This window comes from Corythoichthys intestinalis, chromosome 13 (assembly GCF_030265065.1).
Source record: "Corythoichthys intestinalis isolate RoL2023-P3 chromosome 13, ASM3026506v1, whole genome shotgun sequence".
Taxonomy (NCBI): Eukaryota; Metazoa; Chordata; class Actinopteri; order Syngnathiformes; family Syngnathidae; genus Corythoichthys; species Corythoichthys intestinalis.
This window is the reverse complement of record NC_080407.1, coordinates 45,709,643-45,733,558: the sequence shown is the minus strand read 5'-3', so window position 1 is coordinate 45,733,558 and position 23,916 is coordinate 45,709,643. Positions and strand designations below refer to the sequence as shown.

The 23,916-nt window shown below is 41.2% G+C and overlaps 1 protein-coding gene across 12 annotated transcripts in view; it reads right to left on the bottom strand.

Moving 5' to 3' along the window:
• The window catches only part of mark2b (MAP/microtubule affinity-regulating kinase 2b), a 77,850-nt gene that overhangs the window by 37,476 nt on the left and 16,458 nt on the right, over positions 1–23,916 (bottom strand). For 8 of the 12 annotated variants that reach the window (XM_057854038.1, XM_057854037.1, XM_057854039.1 and 5 more), the window contains exons 2-13: positions 14,891–15,058; positions 10,955–11,008; positions 10,368–10,416; positions 10,241–10,306; positions 10,107–10,177; positions 9,987–10,043; positions 5,768–6,004; positions 1,683–1,802; positions 1,515–1,617; positions 1,338–1,450; positions 1,196–1,270; positions 999–1,056 (exon numbers count right to left, since the gene is read on the bottom strand). In XM_057854038.1, coding sequence (XP_057710021.1) covers positions 999–1,056; positions 1,196–1,270; positions 1,338–1,450; positions 1,515–1,617; positions 1,683–1,802; positions 5,768–6,004; positions 9,987–10,043; positions 10,107–10,177; positions 10,241–10,306; positions 10,368–10,416; positions 10,955–11,008; positions 14,891–15,058 — 1,171 coding nt within the window. The remainder of the gene's footprint in view (positions 1–998; positions 1,057–1,195; positions 1,271–1,337; positions 1,451–1,514; positions 1,618–1,682; positions 1,803–5,767; positions 6,005–9,986; positions 10,044–10,106; positions 10,178–10,240; positions 10,307–10,367; positions 10,417–10,954; positions 11,009–14,890; positions 15,059–23,916) is intronic. The other 4 variants (XM_057854040.1, XM_057854049.1, XM_057854048.1 and 1 more) reach the window with 2 other exon arrangements.

The following is a 23,916-nucleotide window of genomic DNA, read 5'->3' as shown; positions in this document are numbered from 1 at the left end:
CTGTTCATAGCATTTTTTAAATTGGGGTCTTTGTTATTTTATGTGTATGTGTTATCTGTTGTTGTGTATCTGTGTGCTCACCTGCTGGAAGATAAGTTTCCCCTCGTTAGGCAACAATAAACTAACTGAACTGAACTTTTGTTTGGTGCTGTTCCAGTGAGATTTACAAAATGCATCAATGACAAACATATTTTCAATTGAAAGGATAAGAAAGCTGTCTTAAATGTCTGGGTAAATTTCTGCATTTATTGAAGATTTAACCACAGCCATCTCCCCAGTGCCTTTGCCTGACATACAGCCCCATATTATCAAGGACTGCGGGAATTTTGATGTTTTCTTCAGGCAGTCATCTTTGTAAGTCTCACTGGAACAGGACCAAACAAAAGGTCCAGCATCACCACCTTGTCCAATGCAGATTCTTGACCTTTGACACCTTGTCCAATGGAGATTCTTGACCTTTGACAAGGTGATGATGCTGGAACTTTGGTTTGGTGCCGTTCCAGTGAAACATCATGCCACAGAGCTAAAACTGTTAAAGCATTCCTTGAAGAAAGACTCATCCAGTCAGTGTCATGGCCTGCAAATAGCCTAGATCTCAACCCTATTGAAAACTTGTGGTGGAAATGAGGAAAAAAATGGTTCACAGCAAGGCTCCGACCTGCAAGGATGATCTGCCAACTGCAAATTGATGAAGAATACTCATCAAATCCATGCCTCAGAGACTGCAAGCTGTCATAAAAGCCAGAGGTGGTGCTACAAAATACTAGAGATGTGTTTTGATTGTTATTTCTTTGTTTGTTTCTAATGATTCCATATTTTTTTCCTCAGAATAGAGTGATTCCATATATATTTCCCTGCACTTGCTCTATAAAAGTAACATTTACTGACCACCACAATGTTTTTTCTTCATTCCATTTAATGTTTCTGAACTGATTGAGTGCTCGTCCGAGACTGGTGATTCCATACTTTTTGCAAGGGGTTGTATAACCGTCTCTCACCCTGCTCGGTAGCTCTGCGGCTTTGAGCCTTCTGGTTGGAAGACACGCTCCGCTGTACCTGAAAGAGACGGAAAGGACCTTGAGGCGGGTCGGGGATTGAGAGTCACACTCCTGCGTGAAGCCGAACGTTTCAGGAAATGCCGATTATGACTCCGCCGTCATCTCCGGCTATTAGTTAGCAATAGTTCCCATTGTACCTTGTGCGGCGGGGAGGGGGCATTTTTGTTGCTTACATCGCTTCCGGGCCGGGGCTTGATACCACCCTCGTCCAGCTGGTGCAGAAAAGACAGAAAAGCATGAATGAACCGCTGCTAATGAGCAGGGGATAAAAGGATTTACCTCAGAGTTCCTATAGTCCAGTAGCAGGTAGGTAGCCATGACGTCGTTGTACTTCTGATTCACCAGTGAGTCCTGGATCTCCTCTTGAGAGAATCCCATCTGGAGCATGATGTCTACAAACACAGTCGACTTGTTAAGACTTGTGGACGCACGGTATAACCCGCGGTACGTGCGTACCTGTCCTCCTCGGGTCCTTATAATCTGGTTGCGGTTCGATGTAGGGCTTTAGTTCCTCGTCCTCGTGTCCGACGTTCATCCATCGGTCCCTCATGATCTGCTGCTGGGAGAAAAATCAGGAAAAATATAAGTTGGGATCAAAAGCAAGAGCGCTGAGGACCGGCGTACCTCGAGGCTTCCTCTTTTGGAAGGGTTCAGGATGAGGAACTTCTTGAGCAAGTTCTCACAGTCGGTGGACATGTAGAACGGAATCCTGTATTTGCCGCGGAGAACGCGCTCTCTCAGCTCCTACGGGAGTGCCGGCAGTCAGTGATTAGCGAGAATACAGTCTGAAGAAAGTTTGCCCCAGTCCTCAACGCAGAATACTTTCAGCTGTGAGATGTTTGAGGGGTTTCTTGCATGTACAGCAACCCACAGAACCTCAATGGGATCACAATCTGGGCTTTGACTCGACCATTCCAGGTCTTTCAGTCAGTCCTTGGTGGATTTACTGGTATGTTTTGGGTCATTGTCATGTTGAAGGGTCCAGTTTCGCTTCAGCTTTAGTATTTTTCACAGATGATCTCAAGTGTTCCTCAAGCACCCTCTGACACACAATAGAATTCATGGTGCATTCTACAGTCCCTGACAAAAGTCTTGTCGCTTACCCATTTTGTAGAAACAATTGCCAATAACCTGACTTTTAAATATTCAATTGGTTTCAGAAATGAAGACATAAAGGTCAAATTTTGGCAAGACAAAAGTTTTGTCGCCTACAGAAAGTAGTGTGAAAAGTGAACAAAAAATGTACTTTAAATACAAAAATATGTTACATAAGCGAATTAAGTAGTGGTGCTGTGAGATCCAAATTTAATATTTTGTATGACTTCCATGGGCTTCAGCAAGGATCCATACAATTTTTTGATGAAGTCATCAGGAACATCAAAGAAAGCTGTCTTGCATGCCTCCCAGAGTTCATCAACATTTTTGGGTTTCGTCTTCCTTGCTTCCTCTTTCATCCTACCCCAGACATTCTCAATGATGTTCATGTTTGGTCACTGGGCTGGCCAGTCCTGGAGGATCTTGATCTTCTTTGCCTTGAACTTTGAGATAGAGATTGAAGTATGTGATGGAGCACCATCCTGCCGCAGAATTTTACCCTTTTTATGGTTCAAAATGTAAGAGGCAGCTAAGATTTGTCAATATTTCAGACTATTTAAGTTGCCTTCCACCCTACAGATCTCTCGCACACCCCCATACTGGATATAACCCCAGACCATGATTTTGCCACCACCAAACTTCACTGTTTTCTGAGTGAATCTCGGATCCATGCGGGCTCCAGTAGGTCTCCTGCAATATTTGCGGCAACTGTGGTGTAATTCAGTGAAATATTCATCTGAAAAATCCACCTTTTGCCACTTTACCAGCGTCCATCCTTTTGACAGGCTGTGGACCTTGGATAATGCCACACATTTTTAATTAATTGTCTGCACCCTGAGAGACAAATTGTCTGAAATATCAACAAATCTTAGCTGCCTCTTACATTCCTAACCATAAAAAGGGACATATTCTGCAGCAGGATGGTGCTCCATCGCATACTTCAATCTCTACCTCAAAGTTCCTCAAGGCAAAGAAGATCAAGATCCTCCAGGACTGGCCAGCCCAGTCACCAGACATGAACAGGATGAAAGAGGAAGCATGGAAGACGAAACCCAATAATGTTGATGAACTCTGGGAGGCATGCAAGACTGCTTTCTTTGATGTTCCTGATGACTTCATTAATAAATTGTATGAATCCCTGCCGAAGCCCATGGAAGTCATACAAAATATTACATTTGAATCTCACAGCACCACTACTTAATTCGCTTATCTTATGTAACAATTTTTTGTATTTGAAGTACATTTTTGGTTCAGTTTTCACATTACTTTCTGTAGTCGACAAAACTTTTGTCTTGCCAAAATTTGACCTTGATATCTTCGTTAAATGATAAATATTTATTTCAGTGAAACAAACATTTTTGTACATTCAACATCATTTGGGAGGGTCTTAGCTTTCATATGAGCCATTTCTGAAACCAATTGAATCATTAAAAGTAGGGTTGTTCCGATCATGTTTTTTTGCTCCCGATCGTTTCAGTTTGAGTATCTGCCGATCCCGACATTTCCCGATCCGATTGCTTTTTTTTTTTGCTCCCGATTCAATTCCAATCACTCCCGATAATTTTTCCCGATCATATACATTTTGGCAATGCATGAAGAAAAAAATGAATAAAACTCGGACGAATATATCCATTCAATATACAGTACATAAGTACTGTATTTGTTTATTATGACAATAAATCCTCAAGATGGCATTTACATTATTAACATTCTTTCTGTGAGAGGGATCCACAGATAGAATAACTTGTGACTTTGTATATTGTGACTAAATATTGCCATCTCGTGTATTTGTTGAGCTTTCAGTAAATGATACTGTAGCCATGCCCAAATGCATGATGGGAAGTGCAACCATGACTGTGCGTAGAGCTACCAATTGATATATCTTCTCTGCGTTGGGAAATAACATAGGGTGTTAAGAAAAAGATCAATTACTACCTTTCTTCCCCACATTGCTTCCCACGATATTTCTAATCGTAGGGAGAGGGATTGAAAGGCTTTAGCCAATTAAAAAAAGGCTCCAAAGGCTGCCATAATTCACTCTACTCATTTTACGCTGCCTTTTAGCTTTCTATATAGGTAAAACGGCGCCATTACAGATTGAATGCGACAATGCGTGAGTGGGTCGTGCAGTGCATGCATTAATTGCGTTAAATATTTTAACGTGATACATTTTTTAAAAAATTAATTCGTGGCGTTATCGGGATAAATTTGATAACCTTACCTAAAGACTCTGGATGACTAACATATTACGTCTGTAACGTTAAATACAATTAGAAAACGATTTAATCAAAAAATATACACAGTATTAAAAAAAGGCATGTCTGATATTTTTTTGCCGATTCTGATTCTTTGAAAATGACGTGATCGGACCCGATCGATCGGAAAGTAAAAATGTCCCGATCGATCGACATCATTTTCAAAGTATCGGAATTATATATATATATATATATATATATATATATATATATATATATATATATTGTTTTCTAATTGTATTTAACATTACAGACATGCATTCAATCTATAATGGAACCGTTTTACGTAAACATAGAGCTGAAAGGCAACGTAAAATGAGTTGAGGGAATTTTGGCAGCCTATGAAGCCAATTGGTACCACTACGCAGATTCATGGTTGCACTTCCCATCATGCATTTGGGCAGAAGTTCAATGGCTACAGTATCATTTACTGAAAGCTCAACAAATACACTAGATGACAATATTTAGTCACAATATATAAATCACATTTATCCTTTAAGAATTACAAGTCTTTCTATCCGTGGATCCCTCTCACAGAAAGAATGTTAATCACGTAAATGCCATCTTGAGGATTTATTGTCATAATAAACAAATACAGTACTTATGTACTGTATGTTGAATGTATATATTCGTCCGAGTTTTATTCATTGTTTTCTTAACGCATTGCCAAAATGTATATGATCGGAAAAAATTATCGGGAATAATTGGAATTGAATCGGGAGCAAAAAAACATGATCGGAACAACCCTAATTAAAAGTCAGCAATTGTTTCTACAAAATGGATAAGCGAGAAGACTTTTGTGAGAGACTGTACAACGGGTTAAGACTATTAGGTGAACGCGCGGAGTTTGACCTTTTGGCCGGGTAGTCGGGTTCGGCGGCGTGATTCCGGCCATCTGGCTAAAAGGTCAAATTCCTTCAATATTTAATGAGCTATCCTAACTTTTTCACATGACTGTATAGTCCGAAACGCGATAATGTTTCAGCCGTATTGACGTCTAAACAGTTTTGTCTGATCCATTTCAACTAGGAAAGTCTGGCAGCGGTCGAAATGAATTGGCAGGTGATGTCGGTTTTGAACAAAACCAAACGCGGAAACCGGCAGCGAAAAGGCAAACTTGCGAGTCTGAGATCTTTCACAGGATTGATAATACCAACATCACATTTGGTATCAGCGCGCCCACCCGAAATGTGTCTGTGCGTCATAGCGGCGAGGCATTGTAGGCGGCGTTAAGAAAAGCGCTCCGCTCTACCGCATCTTGTCAAAACACCGTCGGAGTAAAATCAACGGTCGCCCTTGTTTCGACGCAAACGCCACGAACTCCCACGCTGAACAGACAGCCGCTTATATAAGACGAACCTTTAGATTCTGTCCGTCGAAAGGCAGCGAGCCGCTGACCAGCGTGTAGAGGATGACGCCCAGGCTCCAAACGTCCACCTCGGGCCCGTCGTACTTTTTGCCCTGGAACAGTTCTGGCGCGGCGTACGGCGGGGAGCCGCAGAACGTGTCCAATTTGTTCCCCAGAGTGAACTCGTTGCTGAAGCCGAAATCTGCGATCTTGATGTTCATGTCGGCGTCCAGGAGCAGGTTCTCTGCCTATAGACAGACATAGAGGATTGAATTCAAACATGGATGTGATTCTTTTTGAAGACAAATTTGAGGTAAAAAAGGCTGGTAGAACACAATAAGCAAACTCAACGATGACACTTCCTGAAGCTTGAAGTGAGTTATTGAGCAAGAAGGCCCTGGTTGCCTAGCAACAGGTGCACTCTCCTTTTCACTTGCTCTAAATATTCCCTACCTTCTGCGCGTTACGATCTCAAGGCTTGAAGGAGCTTGCCTGGAAACAATAACGTGGGGAAACCACGCAACAAAGCCAGATTGCGTTCAAAGGTCGATGCTCACTTCACGACGACTCGTTGGTTACCTTTGACACGGACGCATTCGTTCCAATGTAAAACCTGATCGGAATAAAAATGCTTCGTATACACCCACCCGTTCGGAATATTCCGACCCCGTCAATTCCATTCCGATCAAGATTCTAGAGTGGTAAGAAAAAGTGTCTGAACCTTTTGGAAATTCTCACATTTCTGCATAAAATCACCATCAAATGTGATCTGGTGTTTGTCAAAATCATACAGATGAAAATAAAGTGTCTGCTTTAACTAAAACCACCCAAACATTTATAGGTTTTCATATTTTCATGAGGATAGCATGCAAACAATGACAGAACGGGAAAAATAAGTGAACCCTCCCAATTTTTACCAAACATTTTAAGTCAGGTGTGCGCCCAAACACTGACGAGTGGTTTAAAGCTGTCATTCCCACCATAAGCGGATTTTTAGGGGAGGCCAGCCAGCCCCCCCCCCCCGGTGGTCGCAAAGTGTCATTGCATGTAATTGACTTTCATACATATACATATATATATATATATATACACAGTGCCTTGCAAAAGTATTCGGCCCCCTTGAATCTTGCAACCTTTCACCACATTTCAGGCTTCAAACATAAAGATATGAAATTTTATTTTTTTGTCAAGAATCAACAACAAGCGGGACACAATCGTCAAGTGGAACAACATTTATTGGATAATTTAAACTTTTTTAACAAATAAAAAACTGAAAAGTGGGGCGTGCAATATTATTCGGCCCCTTTACTTTCAGTGCGAGAAACTCACTCCAGAAGTTCAGTGAGGATCTCTGAATGATCTAATGTTGTCCTAAATGACCGATGATGATAAATAGAATCCACCTGTGTGTAATCAAGTCTCCGTATAAATGCACCTGCTCTGTGATAGTCTCAGGGTTCTGTCAGGCAGGTCCGAGATACTGTTGTGGAGAAGTTTAAAGCCGGATTTGGATACAAAAACATTTCCCAAGCTTTAAACATCTCAAGGAGCACTGCGCAAGCCATCATATTGAAATGGAAGGAGCATCAGACCACTGCAAATCTACCAAGACCCGGCCGTCCTTCCAAACTTTCTTCTCAAACAAGGAGAAAACTGATCAGAGATGCAGCCAAGAGGCCCATTATCACTCTGAATGAACTGCAGAGATCTACAGCTGAGGTGGGAGAGTCTGTCCATAGGACAAAAATCAGTCATACACTGCACAAATCTGGCCTTTATGGAAGAGTGGCAAGAAGAAAGCCATTTCTCAAAGATATCCATAAAAAGTCTCGTTTAAAGTTTGCCACAAGCCACCTGGGAGACACACCAAACATGTGGAAGAAGGTGCTCTGGTCAGATGAAACCAAAATTGAACTTTTTGGCCACAATGCAAAACGATATGTTTGGCGTAAAAGCAACACAGCTCATCAACCTGAACACACCATCCCCACTGTCAAACATGGTGGTGGCAGCATCATGGTTTGGGCCTGCTTTTCTTCAGCAGGGACAGGGAAGATGGTTAAAATTGACGGGAAGATGGATGCAGCCAAATACAGGAACATTCTGGAAGAAAACCTGTTGGTATCTGCACAAGACCTGAGACTGGGACGGAGATTTATCTTCCAACAGAACAATGATCCTAAACATAAAGCCAAATCTACAATGGAATGGTTAAAAAATAAACGTATCCAGGTGTTAGAATGGCCAAGTCAAAGTCCAGACCTGAATCCAATCGAGAATCTGTGGAAAGAGCTGAACCCTGCTGTTCACAAACACTCTCCATCCAACCTCACTGAGCTCGAGCTGTTTTGCAAGGAAGAATGGGCAAGAATGTCAGTCTCTCGATGTGCAAAACTGATAGAAACATACCCCAAGTGACTTGCAGCTGTAACTGGAGCAAAAGGTGGCGCTACAAAGTATTAACACAAGGGGGCCGAATAATATTGCACGCCCCACTTTTCAGTTTTTTATTTGTTAAAAAAGTTTAAATTATCCAATAAATTTTGTTCCACTTCACGATTGTGTCCCACTTGTTGATTCTTGACAAAAAATTAAAATTTTATATGTTTATGATTGAAGCCTGAAATGTGGCGAAAGGTTGCAAGGTTCAAGGGGGCAGAATACTTTTGCAAGGCATTGTATATAAAAGTTTTAAAACAATAAAACTGCAACAAAAATGAAATGAACAAAAAAAATATTTTTGTAATGGGTCAAAATTATTTTTCGAGCACCTTCGTCCCACCGTCGGGAGCCCCCGGGGACGACCCAGGACACGCTGGAGATACTATGTGTCTCGGCTGGCCTAGGATGAGATCCTGCCCCAAGTGGAGGAGTTCAAGTATTTGGTTCACGAGTGAGGGTAGGAGTAAGCGGGAGATTGACAGGCGGATCGGTGCAGAGTCTGCAGTGATCCGGACTCTGCACTGGTCCGTAGTTGTGAAGAAGGAGCCGAGATGAAAGGCGAAGCTGTCGATTGACCCGTCGAACTACGTTCTTAACCTCACCTATCGTCACAAGCTGTGGGTCGTGTCCGAAAGGACAAGATCCCGGATACAAGCAGCCGAAATAAGTTTCCTCCGCAGGGAGTCTGAGGTCTCCCTTAGAGTGAGGGTGAGAAGTTTGGTCATCCGGGAGGGACTCAGTGTCGAGCTGCTTCTCCTACGCGTTGAGGTGGCTCGGGTATCTGGTTCGGATGCCTTTTGGACACCTCCTTGGAGAAGTGTACCGGGCATGTTCCACCGGTGGGAGGCCCCGGGGACGACCCAGGACACATTAGAGAGACTATGTGTCTCGGCTGGCCTGGGATGAGATCCTGCCCCAAGTGAAGGAGTTCAAGTATTTTGTTCACGAGCGAGGGTAGGAGTAAGCGGGACATCGACAGGCGGATCGTTGCAGCGTTTGCAGTGATGCGGACTCTGCACCGGTCCGTAGTTGTGATGAAGGAGCCGAGACAAAAGGCGAAGCTGTCGATTGACCCGTCGATCAACGTTCCTAACCTCACCTATCATCACAAGCTGTGGGTCGTGATCGAAAGGACAAGATCCCAGATACAAGCGGCCGAAATAAGTTTCCTCTGCAGGGAGTCTGAGGTCTCCCTTAGAGATAGGGTGACAAGCTCGGTCATCCGGGAGGGACTCAGTGTTGAGCTGCTTCTCCTACGCGTTGAGGTGGCTCGAGCATCTGGTTCAGATGCCTCCTGGACACCTCCCTGGAGAGGTGTACCAGGCATGTCCCACCAGTGGGAGGCCCCGGGGACTACCCAGGACACGCTCGAGAGACTATGTGTCTCGGCTGCCTGGGATGAGATCCTGCCCCAAGTGGAGAAGTTCAAGTATCTTGTTCACGAGTGAGGGTAGGAGTAAGCGGGAGCTCGACAGGCAGATCGGTGCAGCGTCGGCAGTGATGCAGACTCTGCACCGGTCCAGGAGGTGTTCCAGGCATGTCCCACTGGTGGGAGGCCCTGGGGACAACCCAGGACACACTGGAGAGACCATACTTCTCGGCTGGCCTGGGAATGCCTTGGGATCCCGCCAGAGGAGTCTGGACTTCCCTGATAAAGCTGGTGCCCCCGCGACCAGACCCTGGATTAAGCGGCAGATGATGGATGGACGCAACACTTTCCTCCAGACAATCTTTTAGAATCAACTCGTTCAGTGCCATTGATAAAACATAATCGTGTGTGAATGTTACCTTGAGGTCTCTGTGTACTATACACTTCTGATGGCAATACTGCACTGCTGAAACAATCTGTGAAATGAGAGAATTCCATCAGAAAACGCAGTCAAAAACCTACCGTTTTTGTGGTTTTACCTGTCGGAATTTGGCACGGGCTTCCTTCTCCTTCATCCTGCCGTGAGCCACCAAGTAATCGAATACCTCTCCTACCGGACGAGCGCGCAATAAAGCTCCCGTTCAGCTCAGAGATCGACATATTAGCAGCTTACCTCCGCTAGCGTACTCCATTACCAAGTACAAAGTCTTCTCGGTCTCGATCACCTCGAAGAGTTTCACTGTTGGGGGAGGAGATGTCAGCAAGACGTCAACGGATCTCTTCACGTTTTGTTGACTCACCTATGTTGGGGTGGTTCAACATCTTCATGATCCTCACCTCCCGGAAGAGCTAGCAAAGGAGCCAGAAACAGTAGCGTCAAACCCTGGCGGTTATGCTAGCACACAGCTAGCCGAGTTGATTAGCTGAACGTTTACACAACCTGAATTAGAACTCATTCACTGAGTTTCTCGCAAGGATAAGTCCGATCCATTTGAAGTGGGAGGGTTCCTGGGGTCGTTCATTCGCTGCCAACCCTCCCACTTGAAATGAATCGGACATCTATCACTGTCAAACTTTGGAAACTCAAGTACAGATTCTTTTGCGTGAAAGCGCATGGGGGGTGAAGGTAGCAGCGGATATGTGGCAAGCCAGTCGGCGGTTCTGCATTTCTTTTTGTCCTGATGCAAACGCGCGGTGGCGCGTGCACGTGAACTAAACCCCACCCTATCCCCCATCAAAGGAAGTAATTGCAGCTTATTTCCTGTAATTAAAATGCGCTGAGAGACTGCAGCGTTTCAGAAAAGAAACAAGGAAGATTCAGACTGAGAAGACACTCTTGCAAAGGTACCCGCCGGGTGAACAGGGACTGGTTTTTCGTTCTACCCACCTTTTGCAAACTGGAGGAGTTGAGCTGCGTCTTATCGATGATTTTCACAGCCACCTAGGAGGCAGAAAGTTTAAGTTGGTTTAAGAAGAGATACTTTATTAAAGAACTCATAATGGCAGCAGGCGCCGTTTGCATAACCGGGGGCAAGGGTCATGAAGAGAAAGGGAGTGATGAAACCAAAACCAAAATAGAGGGAGTGGCTTGGACTTTGAAGGGAGCTCTGATTGAAGACAAATGAGTGCCTTCTTCCTCTCTTGAGTCAATGCCCTTGTTTTTCCAATGTGTGTGTTATCAGGGTGTCAGGCAGAGAGCTGTCACACATTGACAGAGCCCGCCCACGTCCCTCTCAACCAATGAGCTGGCTAGTCTGGTCCAAAGGAGGTACACGGGCTTTCCCTAAAAGCAGGGGTGGGCAAACTATTCCACAAAGGGCCACAGTGGGTGCGGGTTTTCGTTGCAACTCATCAAGAGCATGAATCTGGTGATTGCACTCAGGTAGAGATGTCCCGATCGATCAGATTCCCGATCGATCGGGTCCGATCATGTCACTTTCAAAGTATCGGAATCGGCAAAAAAATATCGGACATGCTTTTTAAATTTTTTTTTAATTAAACCGTTTTCTAATTGTATCTAACGTTACAGACATAATGTGTTAAATTTATCACGTTAACGGCGGTAATAAATTTTTTAAAAATTGATCACGTTAAAATATTTAACGCAATTAACGCATGCGCTGGACGACCCACTCACGCATTGTCGCGTTGTATCTTTAATGGCGCCGTTATACCTATATATAGAGCTAAAAGGCAGCGTAAAATGAGTAGAGTGAATTTTGGCAGCCTTTGGAGACTTTTTTTAATTGGCTAAAGCCTTACAATCCCTCTCCCAACGATTAGAAATGTCGTGGGAAGCAATGTGGGGAAGAAAGGTTGGAGTCGATTTTTTTCTTACCACCTTATGTTATTTCCTAACGCAGAGAAGATATATCAATTGGTACCAATACGCACAGTCATGGTTGCACTTCCCATCATGCATTTGGGCAGAACAGTTAAATGGCTACAGTATCATTTACTGAAAGCTCAACAAATACACTAGATGGCAATATTTAGTCACAATATACAACGTCACATTTATCCTTTAAGAATTACAAGTCCTTCTATCCGTGGATCCCTCTCACAGAAATAATGTCAATAATGTAAATGCCATCTTGAGGATTTATTGTCATAATAAACAAATACAGTACTTATGTACTGTATGTTGAATGTATATTTCGTCCAAGTTTTATTCATTTTTTTTCTTAATGCATTGCCAAAATGTATATGATCGGGAAAAATTATCAGGAATGATTGGAATTGAATCGGGAGCAAAAAAAAAGCAATCGGATCGGGAAACATTGGGATCGGCAGATACTCAAACTAAAACGATCAGGATCGGATCGGGAGCAAAAAAACATGATCGGAACAACCCTACACTCGGGTGTTTCTCGTTTCCCCGGACCCCTGATTGGTTAAACTGCCTGTGCTGGATCAGTTGTACCAAAGACCAGGACCAACTGCAGCCCTTGGGGACCGGTTTGCCCACCCTTAGTTTAAACTAAACATACGATCGGTATGAACAAAAACCAGGACCCAAACCGGCCCTTGAAGAGCGGTTCGGAGACCCCGGCCTTAAAGTACAGTCCCTGACAAAAGTCTTGTCACTTATCCATTTTGTAGAAACAGTTGCTAATAAAATTCTTAATCGGGTTAATTACAGCTTAAAAATTAATTAATCGTAATTAATGGCAATTCAAACCATCCATAAAATATGCCATATTTTTCTGTAAATTATTGTTGGAATGGAAAGATAAGACACAAGACGGATATATACATTCAACATACGGTACATAAGTACTGTATTTGTTTATTATAACAATAAATCAACAATATGGCATTAACATTATTAACATTCTCTTAAAGCGATCCATGGATAGAAAGACTTGTAGTTCTTAAAAGATAAATGTTAGTACAAGTTATAGAAATTTTATATTAAAACCCCTCTTAATGTTTTCGTTTTCTTAAAATGTGTAAAATTTTCAATCAAAAAATAAACTAGGAACCCGCCATTGTTAATGTCAATAATTACACAATGCTCATGGGTGCTTAAACCCATAAAATCAGTCGCACCCAAGCGCCAGCAGAGGGCGACAAAACTCCAAAAACACAACGAACAACTTGGCATTGCACTGTGCTGTCATTTTAATCTGTTTGAGCGGGGCATGTGCGTTAATTGCGTCAAATATTTTAACGTGATTAATTTTTAAAAAATTATTTCCGCCCGTTAACGCAATCATTTTGACAGCCCTAATAATAACCTGACTTTTAATTATTCAGTTAGTTTCAGAAATGGCTCATATGAAAGCTAAGACTGTTGAATATACAAAAATATATTTGTTTCACTGAAAAAAGATTTATCATTTAATAAAGACATAAAAGTCAAATTTTGGCAAGACAAAAGTTTTGTCGCCTACAGAAAGTAGTGTGAAAATTGAACAAAAAATATACTTCAAATACAAAAATATGTTTTATAACATAAGCGAATTAAGTAGTGGTGCTGTGAGATCCAAATATAATATTTTGTATGACTCCCATGTGGTTCGGCAAGGATTCATACAATTTATTGATGAAGTCATCAGAAACATCAAAGAAAGCAGTCTTGCATGCCTCCCAGAGTTCATAAACATTCTTGGGTTTCGTCTTCCATGCTTCCTCTTTCTTCCTGTTCATGTCTGGGGACTGGGCTGGCCAGTCCTGGAGGATCTTGATCTTCTTTGCCTAGAGGAACTTTGAGGTAGAGATTGAAGTATGCGATGGAGCATTATCCTGCAGCAGAATTTGTCCCTTTTTATGGTTAGGAATGTATGAGACAGCTAAGATTTGTTGATATTTCAAGCTATTTATGTTGCCTTCCACCCTGCAGATCTCTCGCACACCCCCATACTGGATGTAACCCCAGACCATGATTTTGCCACCACCAAACTTCACTGTTTTCGGAGTGAATCTTGGATCCATGCGGGCTCCAGTAGGTCTCCTGTAATATTTGTGGCGACTGTGGTGTAATTCAATGGAAGATTCATCTGAAAAATCCACCTTTTGCCACTTTTCCAGCGTCCATCCTTTTGACAGGCTGTGGGCCTTGGCAAATGCCACACGGTTTTTTAATTGTCTGCACCCTGAGAGATAAATAGTCTGAAATATCAACAAATCTTAGCTGCCTCTAACATTCTTAACCATAAAAAGGGACAAATTCTGCAGGAGGATGATGCTCCATCACATACTTCAATCTCTACCTCAAAGTTCCTCAAGGCAGCAAAGATCAAGATCCTCCAGGACTGGCCAGCCCAGTCACCAAACATGAACAGGATGAAAGAGGAAGCATGGAAGACGAAACCCAAGAATGTTGATGAACTCTGGGAGGCATGCAAGACTGCTTTTTTTTTTATGTTCCTGATGACTTCATCAATAAATTGTATGAATCCTTGCTGAAGCCCATGGAAGTCAGACAAAATATTAAATATGGATCTCACAGCACCACTACTTAATTCGCTTATGTTATGCAACATATTTTTGTATTTGAAGTACATTTTTTGTTCTATTCTCACACTACTTTCTGTAGGCAGCACAACTATTGCCTTGCCAAAATTTGACCTTTATGTCTTCATTAAATGATAAATATTTTTTCATTGAAACAAATATATTTTTGTTCATTTAACATCATTTTGGAGGATCTTAGCTTTCATATGAGCCATTTCTGAAACCAATTGAATAATTGAAAGTCAGGTTATTAGCAACTATTTCAACAAAATGGATAAGCGACAAGACTTTTGCCAGGGACTGTCAGAGTGTCAAACTAAAAATGGTCAGAAGACACCACGATTGAAACGAAGCAAGTGCCTACCTCTTTCCCGGTGAGGACGTGGCGAGCCAATTTGACTTTGGCAAAATTGCCCTTGCCGATGGTCTTCAGCAGACGATAGTTGCCGATGTGCGGCTGGTCGTCGGACGTGGTCGTCGCGATGGAGTTCCGACATCGCGACATGCTGAAGCGGGCGGATGACTTGCCGTCCTGAGTGATGACAACAAAAGATATCTTTTGGTTAACCAAAAACAGTCCAGCCCTTTACCTGCTAACTCTGATACCACAGTTGATTAATAAGCCCTAATACCAAAAAACAGGTTCCAAGGATCAATGTGCATACATCGCAAGAATACACCTACCAAATTTCATGATGAGCCGTTAACGAATAATGCAGAAATAGCTCAAAATGATAGTGTACACACCAACAATAACGTGAGTAGGTGGGGACTAGATATGAGCCGAATACCGGTTTCAAGGGACACCGTGGTATGAAAGCGTCAAGGTTTCAAGGTCATACTGTCCCTAAGGTTTTAGCCATTTTTTATGTCCCAAAAATGCATGTAGAAATCCGTCACTTTCAGTTGTAAGGCTCAACCCTCCCCCACCGGTTGTTGCTCAGTGTCAGTGAGTCAGCTGTGCTACAGGATGGCTGGAGGAGGTTAAACTGCTGAACTTTTGCCCCCCATCGAAGAAAACGAAATCGCTAGTATGGGAATACTTCGGCTACAGAAAAGTTACAGACGTTTTCTTCGATGGAGTTTCACCTCCTCCAGCCATTGTGTAGCACAGCTGACTCACTGACACTGAGCAACAACCAGTGGGTGAGGGTTGAGCCACAGACTTCATAATCAGATTGCGGGGACACATTCCACAGACACTGCGCCAAGCCTTGAAGTAGGAGGCTGTCCCACACTCCACTTAAGTCAGTCGCAATTATTCTCAAACACATGCAGTGATCCAAAGCCGGATTTAGGTTGAAAAAGGACTAAAGCTGTACCGCATACAAACAGGATTGTCTCAGGAGTGATTTGTTGAAAGATTCAAGTTTTACGAACCATACATGCATTTTGAAACCTTCAAAAATCAATGGAAAAAATTAAACGCGACGGCATTGGTGTTATAATTCACAATATTTGCGTAAAATAAATGCGAATTGCCTGTTTTTTTTGCTTTTAACGAAGAATCAAGACTGTTTTACATCCAAATCTATAAAGAATTCAGCTATTTAAGCATTTATTCACAAGAATTTTCAACGTAAAAAGCTTTGTGGTGATGAGGCGGCGCCACAGTGGCTTAAAAACTAGCAGCATATTTGACATATTTACGTAAAATAAATGCTAACCGCCATTTTTTTGCTTTTAACCAAGAATCGAGACTGTTTTACGTCGATATCTATAAAGAATTCAGGGTTTTAAGCATTTATTCACAAGAATTTTCATCGTAAAAAGCTCTTTGTTGTGACAAGGCGGCGCCACATTGGCTAGCAGACTAGCACCACATTTGACATATTTACGTAAAATAAATGCTAACTGCCCGTTTATTTTTGTTTTTAACCAAGAATCAAGACTGTTTTACATTCATATATAAAGAATTCAGGGATTGAAACATTTATTCACAAGAATTTTCATCGTGAAAAGCTGTGTTGTGACAAGGCGGCGGCGCCACATTGGCTAGCAGACTAGCATCACATTCGACATATTTACTTAAAATAAATGTTAACTGCCTGTTTTTTTGCTTTTAACCAAGAATCGAGACTGTTTTACATTCATTTATCTATAAAGAATTCAGGGATTTAATTTAAGCATTTATTCACAAGACGTTTCATCGTAAAAAGTTTGGTGTGACAAGGCGGCACCACATTCACTAAAAGACTAGCATCAAATTCGACATATTTACATATAATAAATGCTAATTGCCTGTTTTATTTTGCTTTTAACCAATAATTGAGACTGTATTACGTCCATATCTATAAAGAATTCAGCGATTTAACCATTTATTCACAAGAATTTTCATCGTGAAAAGCTCTGTTGTGACAAGGCAGCGCCACATTGGCTAGCAGACTAGCATCACATTCGACATATTTATGTAAAATACATGCGAACTGCCCGTTTTTTTTTTTTTTTTTTTTGCTTTTAACCAAGAATCGAGACTCTTTTACATCGATATCTATAAAGAATTCAGGGATTTAAGCTTTTATTCACAAGAATTTTCAACGTAAAAAGCTCTGTGGTGATAAGGCGGCGCCACAGTGGATTAAACACTAGCAGCACATTTGACATATTTACGTAAAATAAATGCGAACTGCCCGGTTTTTTTGCTTTTATCCAAAAATCGAGACTGTTTTACATCGATATCTATAAAGAATTCAGGGTTTTAAGCATTTATTCACAAGAATTTTCATCGTAAAAAGCTCTTTGTTGTGACAAGGCGGCGCCACATTGGCTAAAAGACTCGCATCACATTCGACATATTTACGTAAAATAAATGTTAACTGCCCGTTTATTTTTGTTTTTAACCAAGAATCAAGACTGTTTAACATTCATATATAAAGAATTCAGGGATTGAAACATTTATTCACAGGAATTTTCATCGTGAAAAGCTGTGTTGTGACAAGGCGGCGGCGCCACATTGGCTAGCAGACTAGCATCACATTCGATATATTTACGTAAAATAAATGCTAACTGCTTGGTTTTTTTGCTTTTAACCAAGAATCGAGGCAGTTTTACATCCAAATCTATAAAGAATTCAGAAATATAAGCATTTATTCACAAGAATTTTCAACGTAAAAAGCTCTTTGTGGTGATAAGGCGGCGCCACAGTGGCTAAAAGACTCGCGTCATATTCAACATATTTACGTAAAATAAATGCTAACTGCCAGTTTTTTTGCTTTTAACCAAGAATCGAGATTGTTTTACATTCGTATCAATAAAGAATTCAGGGTATTAAACATTTATTAACATGAATTTTCAACGTAAAAAGCTCTTGTGACAAGGTGGCGCCACATTGGCTACCAGACAAGCATCACGTTTGACATATTTACTGTTTCTATATTTACGGTTTCTACTATTTCTGTGGTTTTGTAACCGGGACGTTTCCATACCACGGTATACCTTGAAACCAGTAATCGGCACATGACCAGTGGCGACTTCACAGGCCTTCAGTCTGCAACGTTAATAAAAACTCACCAAGGAACCGCAAGTAATACAGAGGTGGTTAATGTTTAACCCACAATAGACATCTGCTGATAATACCTTGTGTTTCCTGAGCACCATGATAGCCAAGAATCGAACTGAGGCGCCGGCAGGTGTTAGCACGGCTAGCAACAATGTTCCAAATCCAGGAAAGGGTGACTAAGTGTGACTAAGCTAGATCTGAGCAGACAGGTGGCGAGTCGGGAAGTGGCTTGTCAAAACTATTGATACGGATATGGTGTATCTAGACAGTATATTTGATTGCAAAAGGATTCAGTTTTTTGGTTTTGCACGACCAGAAAATGTCCATTTTCATCGTTAGACGTCCAATCTGTTTGAAGAGGGAGCATCGGAAAAGCGCGCACAATATGTGCAAACGCCGGTACTGTAGACACAGGCGGGTAACTTTAGCACGCGGGTGTCGCAGTGGGTGTCAGTTTGGTGTGAATTTGCTGTTGAGGACAGCCTGATGGTCTCAACCAGGGGTGTCCAAACTATGCTCTGTAGCCCAAAAGATGCAAATACAACCCCTAGCAAAAAGTATGGAATCACCAGTCTGGGACGAGCACTCACGCGGAGCCTCGCTGTGGACCATTTTTTTCAATTTCCACCACAGGTTTTCAATTGGGTTGAGGTCTGGGCTATATGCAGGCCTTTCCCAAGGAATGCTTTAACAGTTTTAGCTCTGTGGCATGTTCTCAAGAGTCAAGAATCTGCATTGGATAAGGTGTCAAGAGTCAAGAATCTGCATTGGACAAAGTGATGATGCTGGAACTTTTGTTTGGTGCTGTTCCAGTGAGATTTACAAAGATGATTGCCTGAAGAAAACAGCAAAATTCCCTCAGTCCTTGATAATACGGGGCTGCATGTCAGGCAAAAGGCGCTGGGGAGATGGATGTGGTTAAATCTTCAATAAATGCACAAGTTTACATTGAAATTTTTCTTATCCCTTCCATTGAAAATATGTCATTTTCCAAGATGACAATGCATCATGCCACAGAGCTAAAACTGTTAAAGCATTCCTTGGAGAAAGACTCATCCAGTCAATATAATGGCCTGCAAATAGCCCAGATCTCAACCTTATTGAAAACCTGTGGTGGAAATTGGAAAAAAAAAAGGTCCACAGCAGGGCTCCAACCTGCAAGGATGATATGGCAACTGCAATCAAAGAGAGTTGGCACCAAATTGATGAAGAATGCTCATCAAGTCCATGCCTCAGAGACTGCAAGCTGTCATAAAAGCCAGAGGTGGTGGGACTAAATGCTAGAGATGTGTTTTGTTATTTCTTTGTTTGTTTCTAATGATTCCATATTTTTTCCCTCAGAATGGAGTAATTCCATATCTATTTCCCTGCACTTGCTCTATAAAAGTAACATTTACTGACGACCAGAATGTTTTTTATTCATTTCTTTTAGTGTTTCTGAATGCTAGAGAGTTGCACTTTTGAACTAATTCATTATTTTTTCAAGCTTTTTATCGGAGTTTGTTCTACATGATAAAATGTCTGAGTGAGTGCTCATCCGATACTGGTGATTCCATAGTTTTTGCTAGGGGTTGTATAATTAAATATGGTCCACACAAGAAGCTGGAGTACACCTGACATTCTGTTGCACTTCTCAGCTTCAACACCAGATGGCATTCGGCACTTAAAAAGTGCCTCTCAGGGGTCGTAACCTGACAATATGTTGAGATTTCAACTAAAATTTCAGTTGATGAATGAGTCTTATTTTCATGTTTTAGATATATTGGGATGTTTGTTGCTTTAAAAACGAATGAAAACGCACCACCATTTCAATACAAAGACAACAAGCCTTGATATTCCAGGTCAGCTATTCTAACTTTCTTCATAGACATCATCACTATTGACGTGTCACTTCGTCAATTTTTGTGCGACGCCTTGTCAGAGGGGCCGAGCTTCAATGAGTAATAGCCGAAGACGGCACACGCTCATGTCAGATTTAAGCTTGGTTTGAATTATGGTTGGATTTAACTACGAAAGCTATACCGCATTCAAACAGGAACGATTGTCTCAGGAGTGATTTGTTCGAGGATTCAAGGTAAATATTAAATTTTACATTGAAGCATTTATTCGGAGGAATTTTCTTCTTTGTTTACACATGGAGGCGGCTAATTTTCGTAACTGACAAGCCTCATAGTTTACTTTTAACCAAGAATCGAGACTGTTTTACATCCATATCTATAAGGAATTTGTGGTTTTAAGCATTTATTCACAAGAATTTTCGCCAGAAAAGCTTCGATTAAGCCAGGCGGCTGCTAGCCTCATTCACTAATAGAGTAGCATTGTACTTCGTCAATATACGTAAAATAAATGCTAACTGCACGGTTTCTTTGCTTTTCACCAAGAATCGAGACTGTTTTACATCCATATCTATGAAGAATTCGGGGATTTAAGCATTTATTTCACAAGAATTTTCACCAGACAAGCTCCTTTTAAGCCAGGCGGCCGCTAGCCTCATTTGCTAACATAGTAGCATTGTATTTCGTCAATATACTTAAAATAAACGCTAACTGCACAGTTGCTTTGCTTTTTACCAAGAATCGAGACTGTTTTACGTCCATATCTATGAAGAATTTGTGGTTTTCAAGCATTTATTCACAAGAATTTTGCCAGAAAAGCTCCATTTACGCCAGCCGGCTGCTAGCCTCATTCACTAATAGAGTAGCATTGTACTTCGTCAATATACGTAAAATAAATGCTAACTGCACGGTTTCTTTGCTTTTAACCAAGAATCGAGACTGTTTACGTCCATATTTAAGTAGAATTCATGGTTTTAAGCATTTATTCACAAGAATTTTCGCCAGAGAAGCTCCTTTTAAGCCAGGCGGCCGCTAGCCTCATTTGCTAACAGAGTAGCATTGTACTTCGTCAATATACGTATAATAAACGCTAACTGCACGGTTTCTTTGCTTTTAACAAAGAATCGAGACTATTTTACGTCCATATCTATGAAGAATGTGGTTTTCAAGCATTTATTCACAAGAATTTTCTCCACAAAAGCTCTGTTTACGCCAGGCGGCCGCTAGCCTCATTCACTAACAGAATAGCATTGTATTTCATCAATATACGTAAAATAAATGCTAACTGCACGGTTTCTTTGCTTTTCACCAAGAATCGAGACTGTTTTACGTCAATATCTATGAAGAATTTGTGGTTTTCGGGCATTTATTCACAAGAATTTTCACCAGAAAAGCTCCTTTTACGCCAGGCGGCCGCTAGCCTCATTTGCTAACATAGTAGCATTGTATTTCGTCAATATACTTAAAATAAACGCTAACTGCACAGTTTCTTTGCTTTTCACCAAGAATCGAGACGGTTTTACGTCCATATCTATGAAGAATTTGTGGTTTTCAAGCATTTATTCACAAGAATTTTGCCAGAAAAGCTCCATTTACGCCAGGCGGCCGCTAGCCTCATTTGCTAACATAGTAGCATTGTATTTCGTCAATATACTTAAAATAAACGCTAACTGCACAGTTGCTTTGCTTTTTACCAAGAATCGAGACTGTTTTACGTCCATATCTATGAAGAATTTGTGGTTTTCAAGCATTTATTCACAAGAATTTTGCCAGAAAAGCTCCATTTACGCCAGCCGGCTGCTAGCCTCATTCACTAATAGAGTAGCATTGTACTTCGTCAATATACGTAAAATAAATGCTAACTGCACGGTTTCTTTGCTTTTAACCAAGAATCGAGACTGTTTACGTCCATATTTAAGTAGAATTCATGGTTTTAAGCATTTATTCACAAGAATTTTCGCCAGAGAAGCTCCTTTTAAGCCAGGCGGCCGCTAGCCTCATTTGCTAACAGAGTAGCATTGTACTTCGTCAATATACGTATAATAAACGCTAACTGCACGGTTTCTTTGCTTTTAACAAAGAATCGAGACTATTTTACGTCCATATCTATGAAGAATGTGGTTTTCAAGCATTTATTCACAAGAATTTTCTCCACAAAAGCTCTGTTTACGCCAGGCGGCCGCTAGCCTCATTCACTAACAGAATAGCATTGTATTTCATCAATATACGTAAAATAAATGCTAACTGCACGGTTTCTTTGCTTTTCACCAAGAATCGAGACTGTTTTACGTCAATATCTATGAAGAATTTGTGGTTTTCGGGCATTTATTCACAAGAATTTTCACCAGAAAAGCTCCTTTTACGCCAGGCGGCCGCTAGCCTCATTTGCTAACATAGTAGCATTGTATTTCGTCAATATACTTAAAATAAACGCTAACTGCACAGTTTCTTTGCTTTTCACCAAGAATCGAGACGGTTTTACGTCCATATCTATGAAGAATTTGTGGTTTTCAAGCATTTATTCACAAGAATTTTGCCAGAAAAGCTCCATTTACGCCAGGCGGCCGCTAGCCTCATTTGCTAACATAGTAGCATTGTATTTCGTCAATATACTTAAAATAAACGCTAACTGCACAGTTGCTTTGCTTTTTACCAAGAATCGAGACTGTTTTACGTCCATATCTATGAAGAATTTGTGGTTTTCAAGCATTTATTCACAAGAATTTTGCCAGAAAAGCTCCATTTACGCCAGCCGGCTGCTAGCCTCATTCACTAATAGAGTAGCATTGTACTTCGTCAATATACGTAAAATAAATGCTAACTGCACGGTTTCTTTGCTTTTAACCAAGAATCGAGACTGTTTACGTCCATATTTAAGTAGAATTCATGGTTTTAAGCATTTATTCACAAGAATTTTCGCCAGAGAAGCTCCTTTTAAGCCAGGCGGCCGCTAGCCTCATTTGCTAACAGAGTAGCATTGTACTTCGTCAATATACGTATAATAAACGCTAACTGCACGGTTTCTTTGCTTTTAACAAAGAATCGAGACTATTTTACGTCCATATCTATGAAGAATGTGGTTTTCAAGCATTTATTCACAAGAATTTTCTCCACAAAAGCTCTGTTTACGCCAGGCGGCCGCTAGCCTCATTCACTAACAGAATAGCATTGTATTTCATCAATATACGTAAAATAAATGCTAACTGCACGGTTTCTTTGCTTTTCACCAAGAATCGAGACTGTTTTACGTCCATATCTATGAAGAATTTGTGGTTTTCGGGCATTTATTCACAAGAATTTTCACCAGAAAAGCTCCTTTTACGCCAGGCGGCCGCTAGCCTCATTTGCTAACATAGTAGCATTGTATTTCGTCAATATACTTAAAATAAACGCTAACTGCACAGTTTCTTTGCTTTTCACCAAGAATCGAGACGGTTTTACGTCCATATCTATGAAGAATTTGTGGTTTTCAAGCATTTATTCACAAGAATTTTGCCAGAAAAGCTCCATTTACGCCAGGCGGCCGCTAGCCTCATTTGCTAACATAGTAGCATTGTATTTCGTCAATATACTTAAAATAAACGCTAACTGCACAGTTGCTTTGCTTTTCACCAAGAATCGAGACTGTTTTACGTCCATATCTATGAAGAATTTGTGGTTTTCAAGCATTTATTCACAAGAATTTTGCCAGAAAAGCTCCATTTACGCCAGCCGGCTGCTAGCCTCATTCACTAATAGAGTAGCATTGTACTTCGTCAATATACGTAAAATAAATGCTAACTGCACGGTTTCTTTGCTTTTCACCAAGAATCGAGACTGTTTACGTCCATATTTAAGTAGAATTCATGGTTTTAAGCATTTATTCACAAGAATTTTCGCCAGAGAAGCTCCTTTTAAGCCAGGCGGCCGCTAGCCTCATTTGCTAACAGAGTAGCATTGTACTTCGTCAATATACGTATAATAAACGCTAACTGAACGGTTTCTTTGCTTTTAACCAAGAATCGAGACTATTTGAAAATATAGGTGATTATCTCTGCATTTGGTGATTTTTGTGCA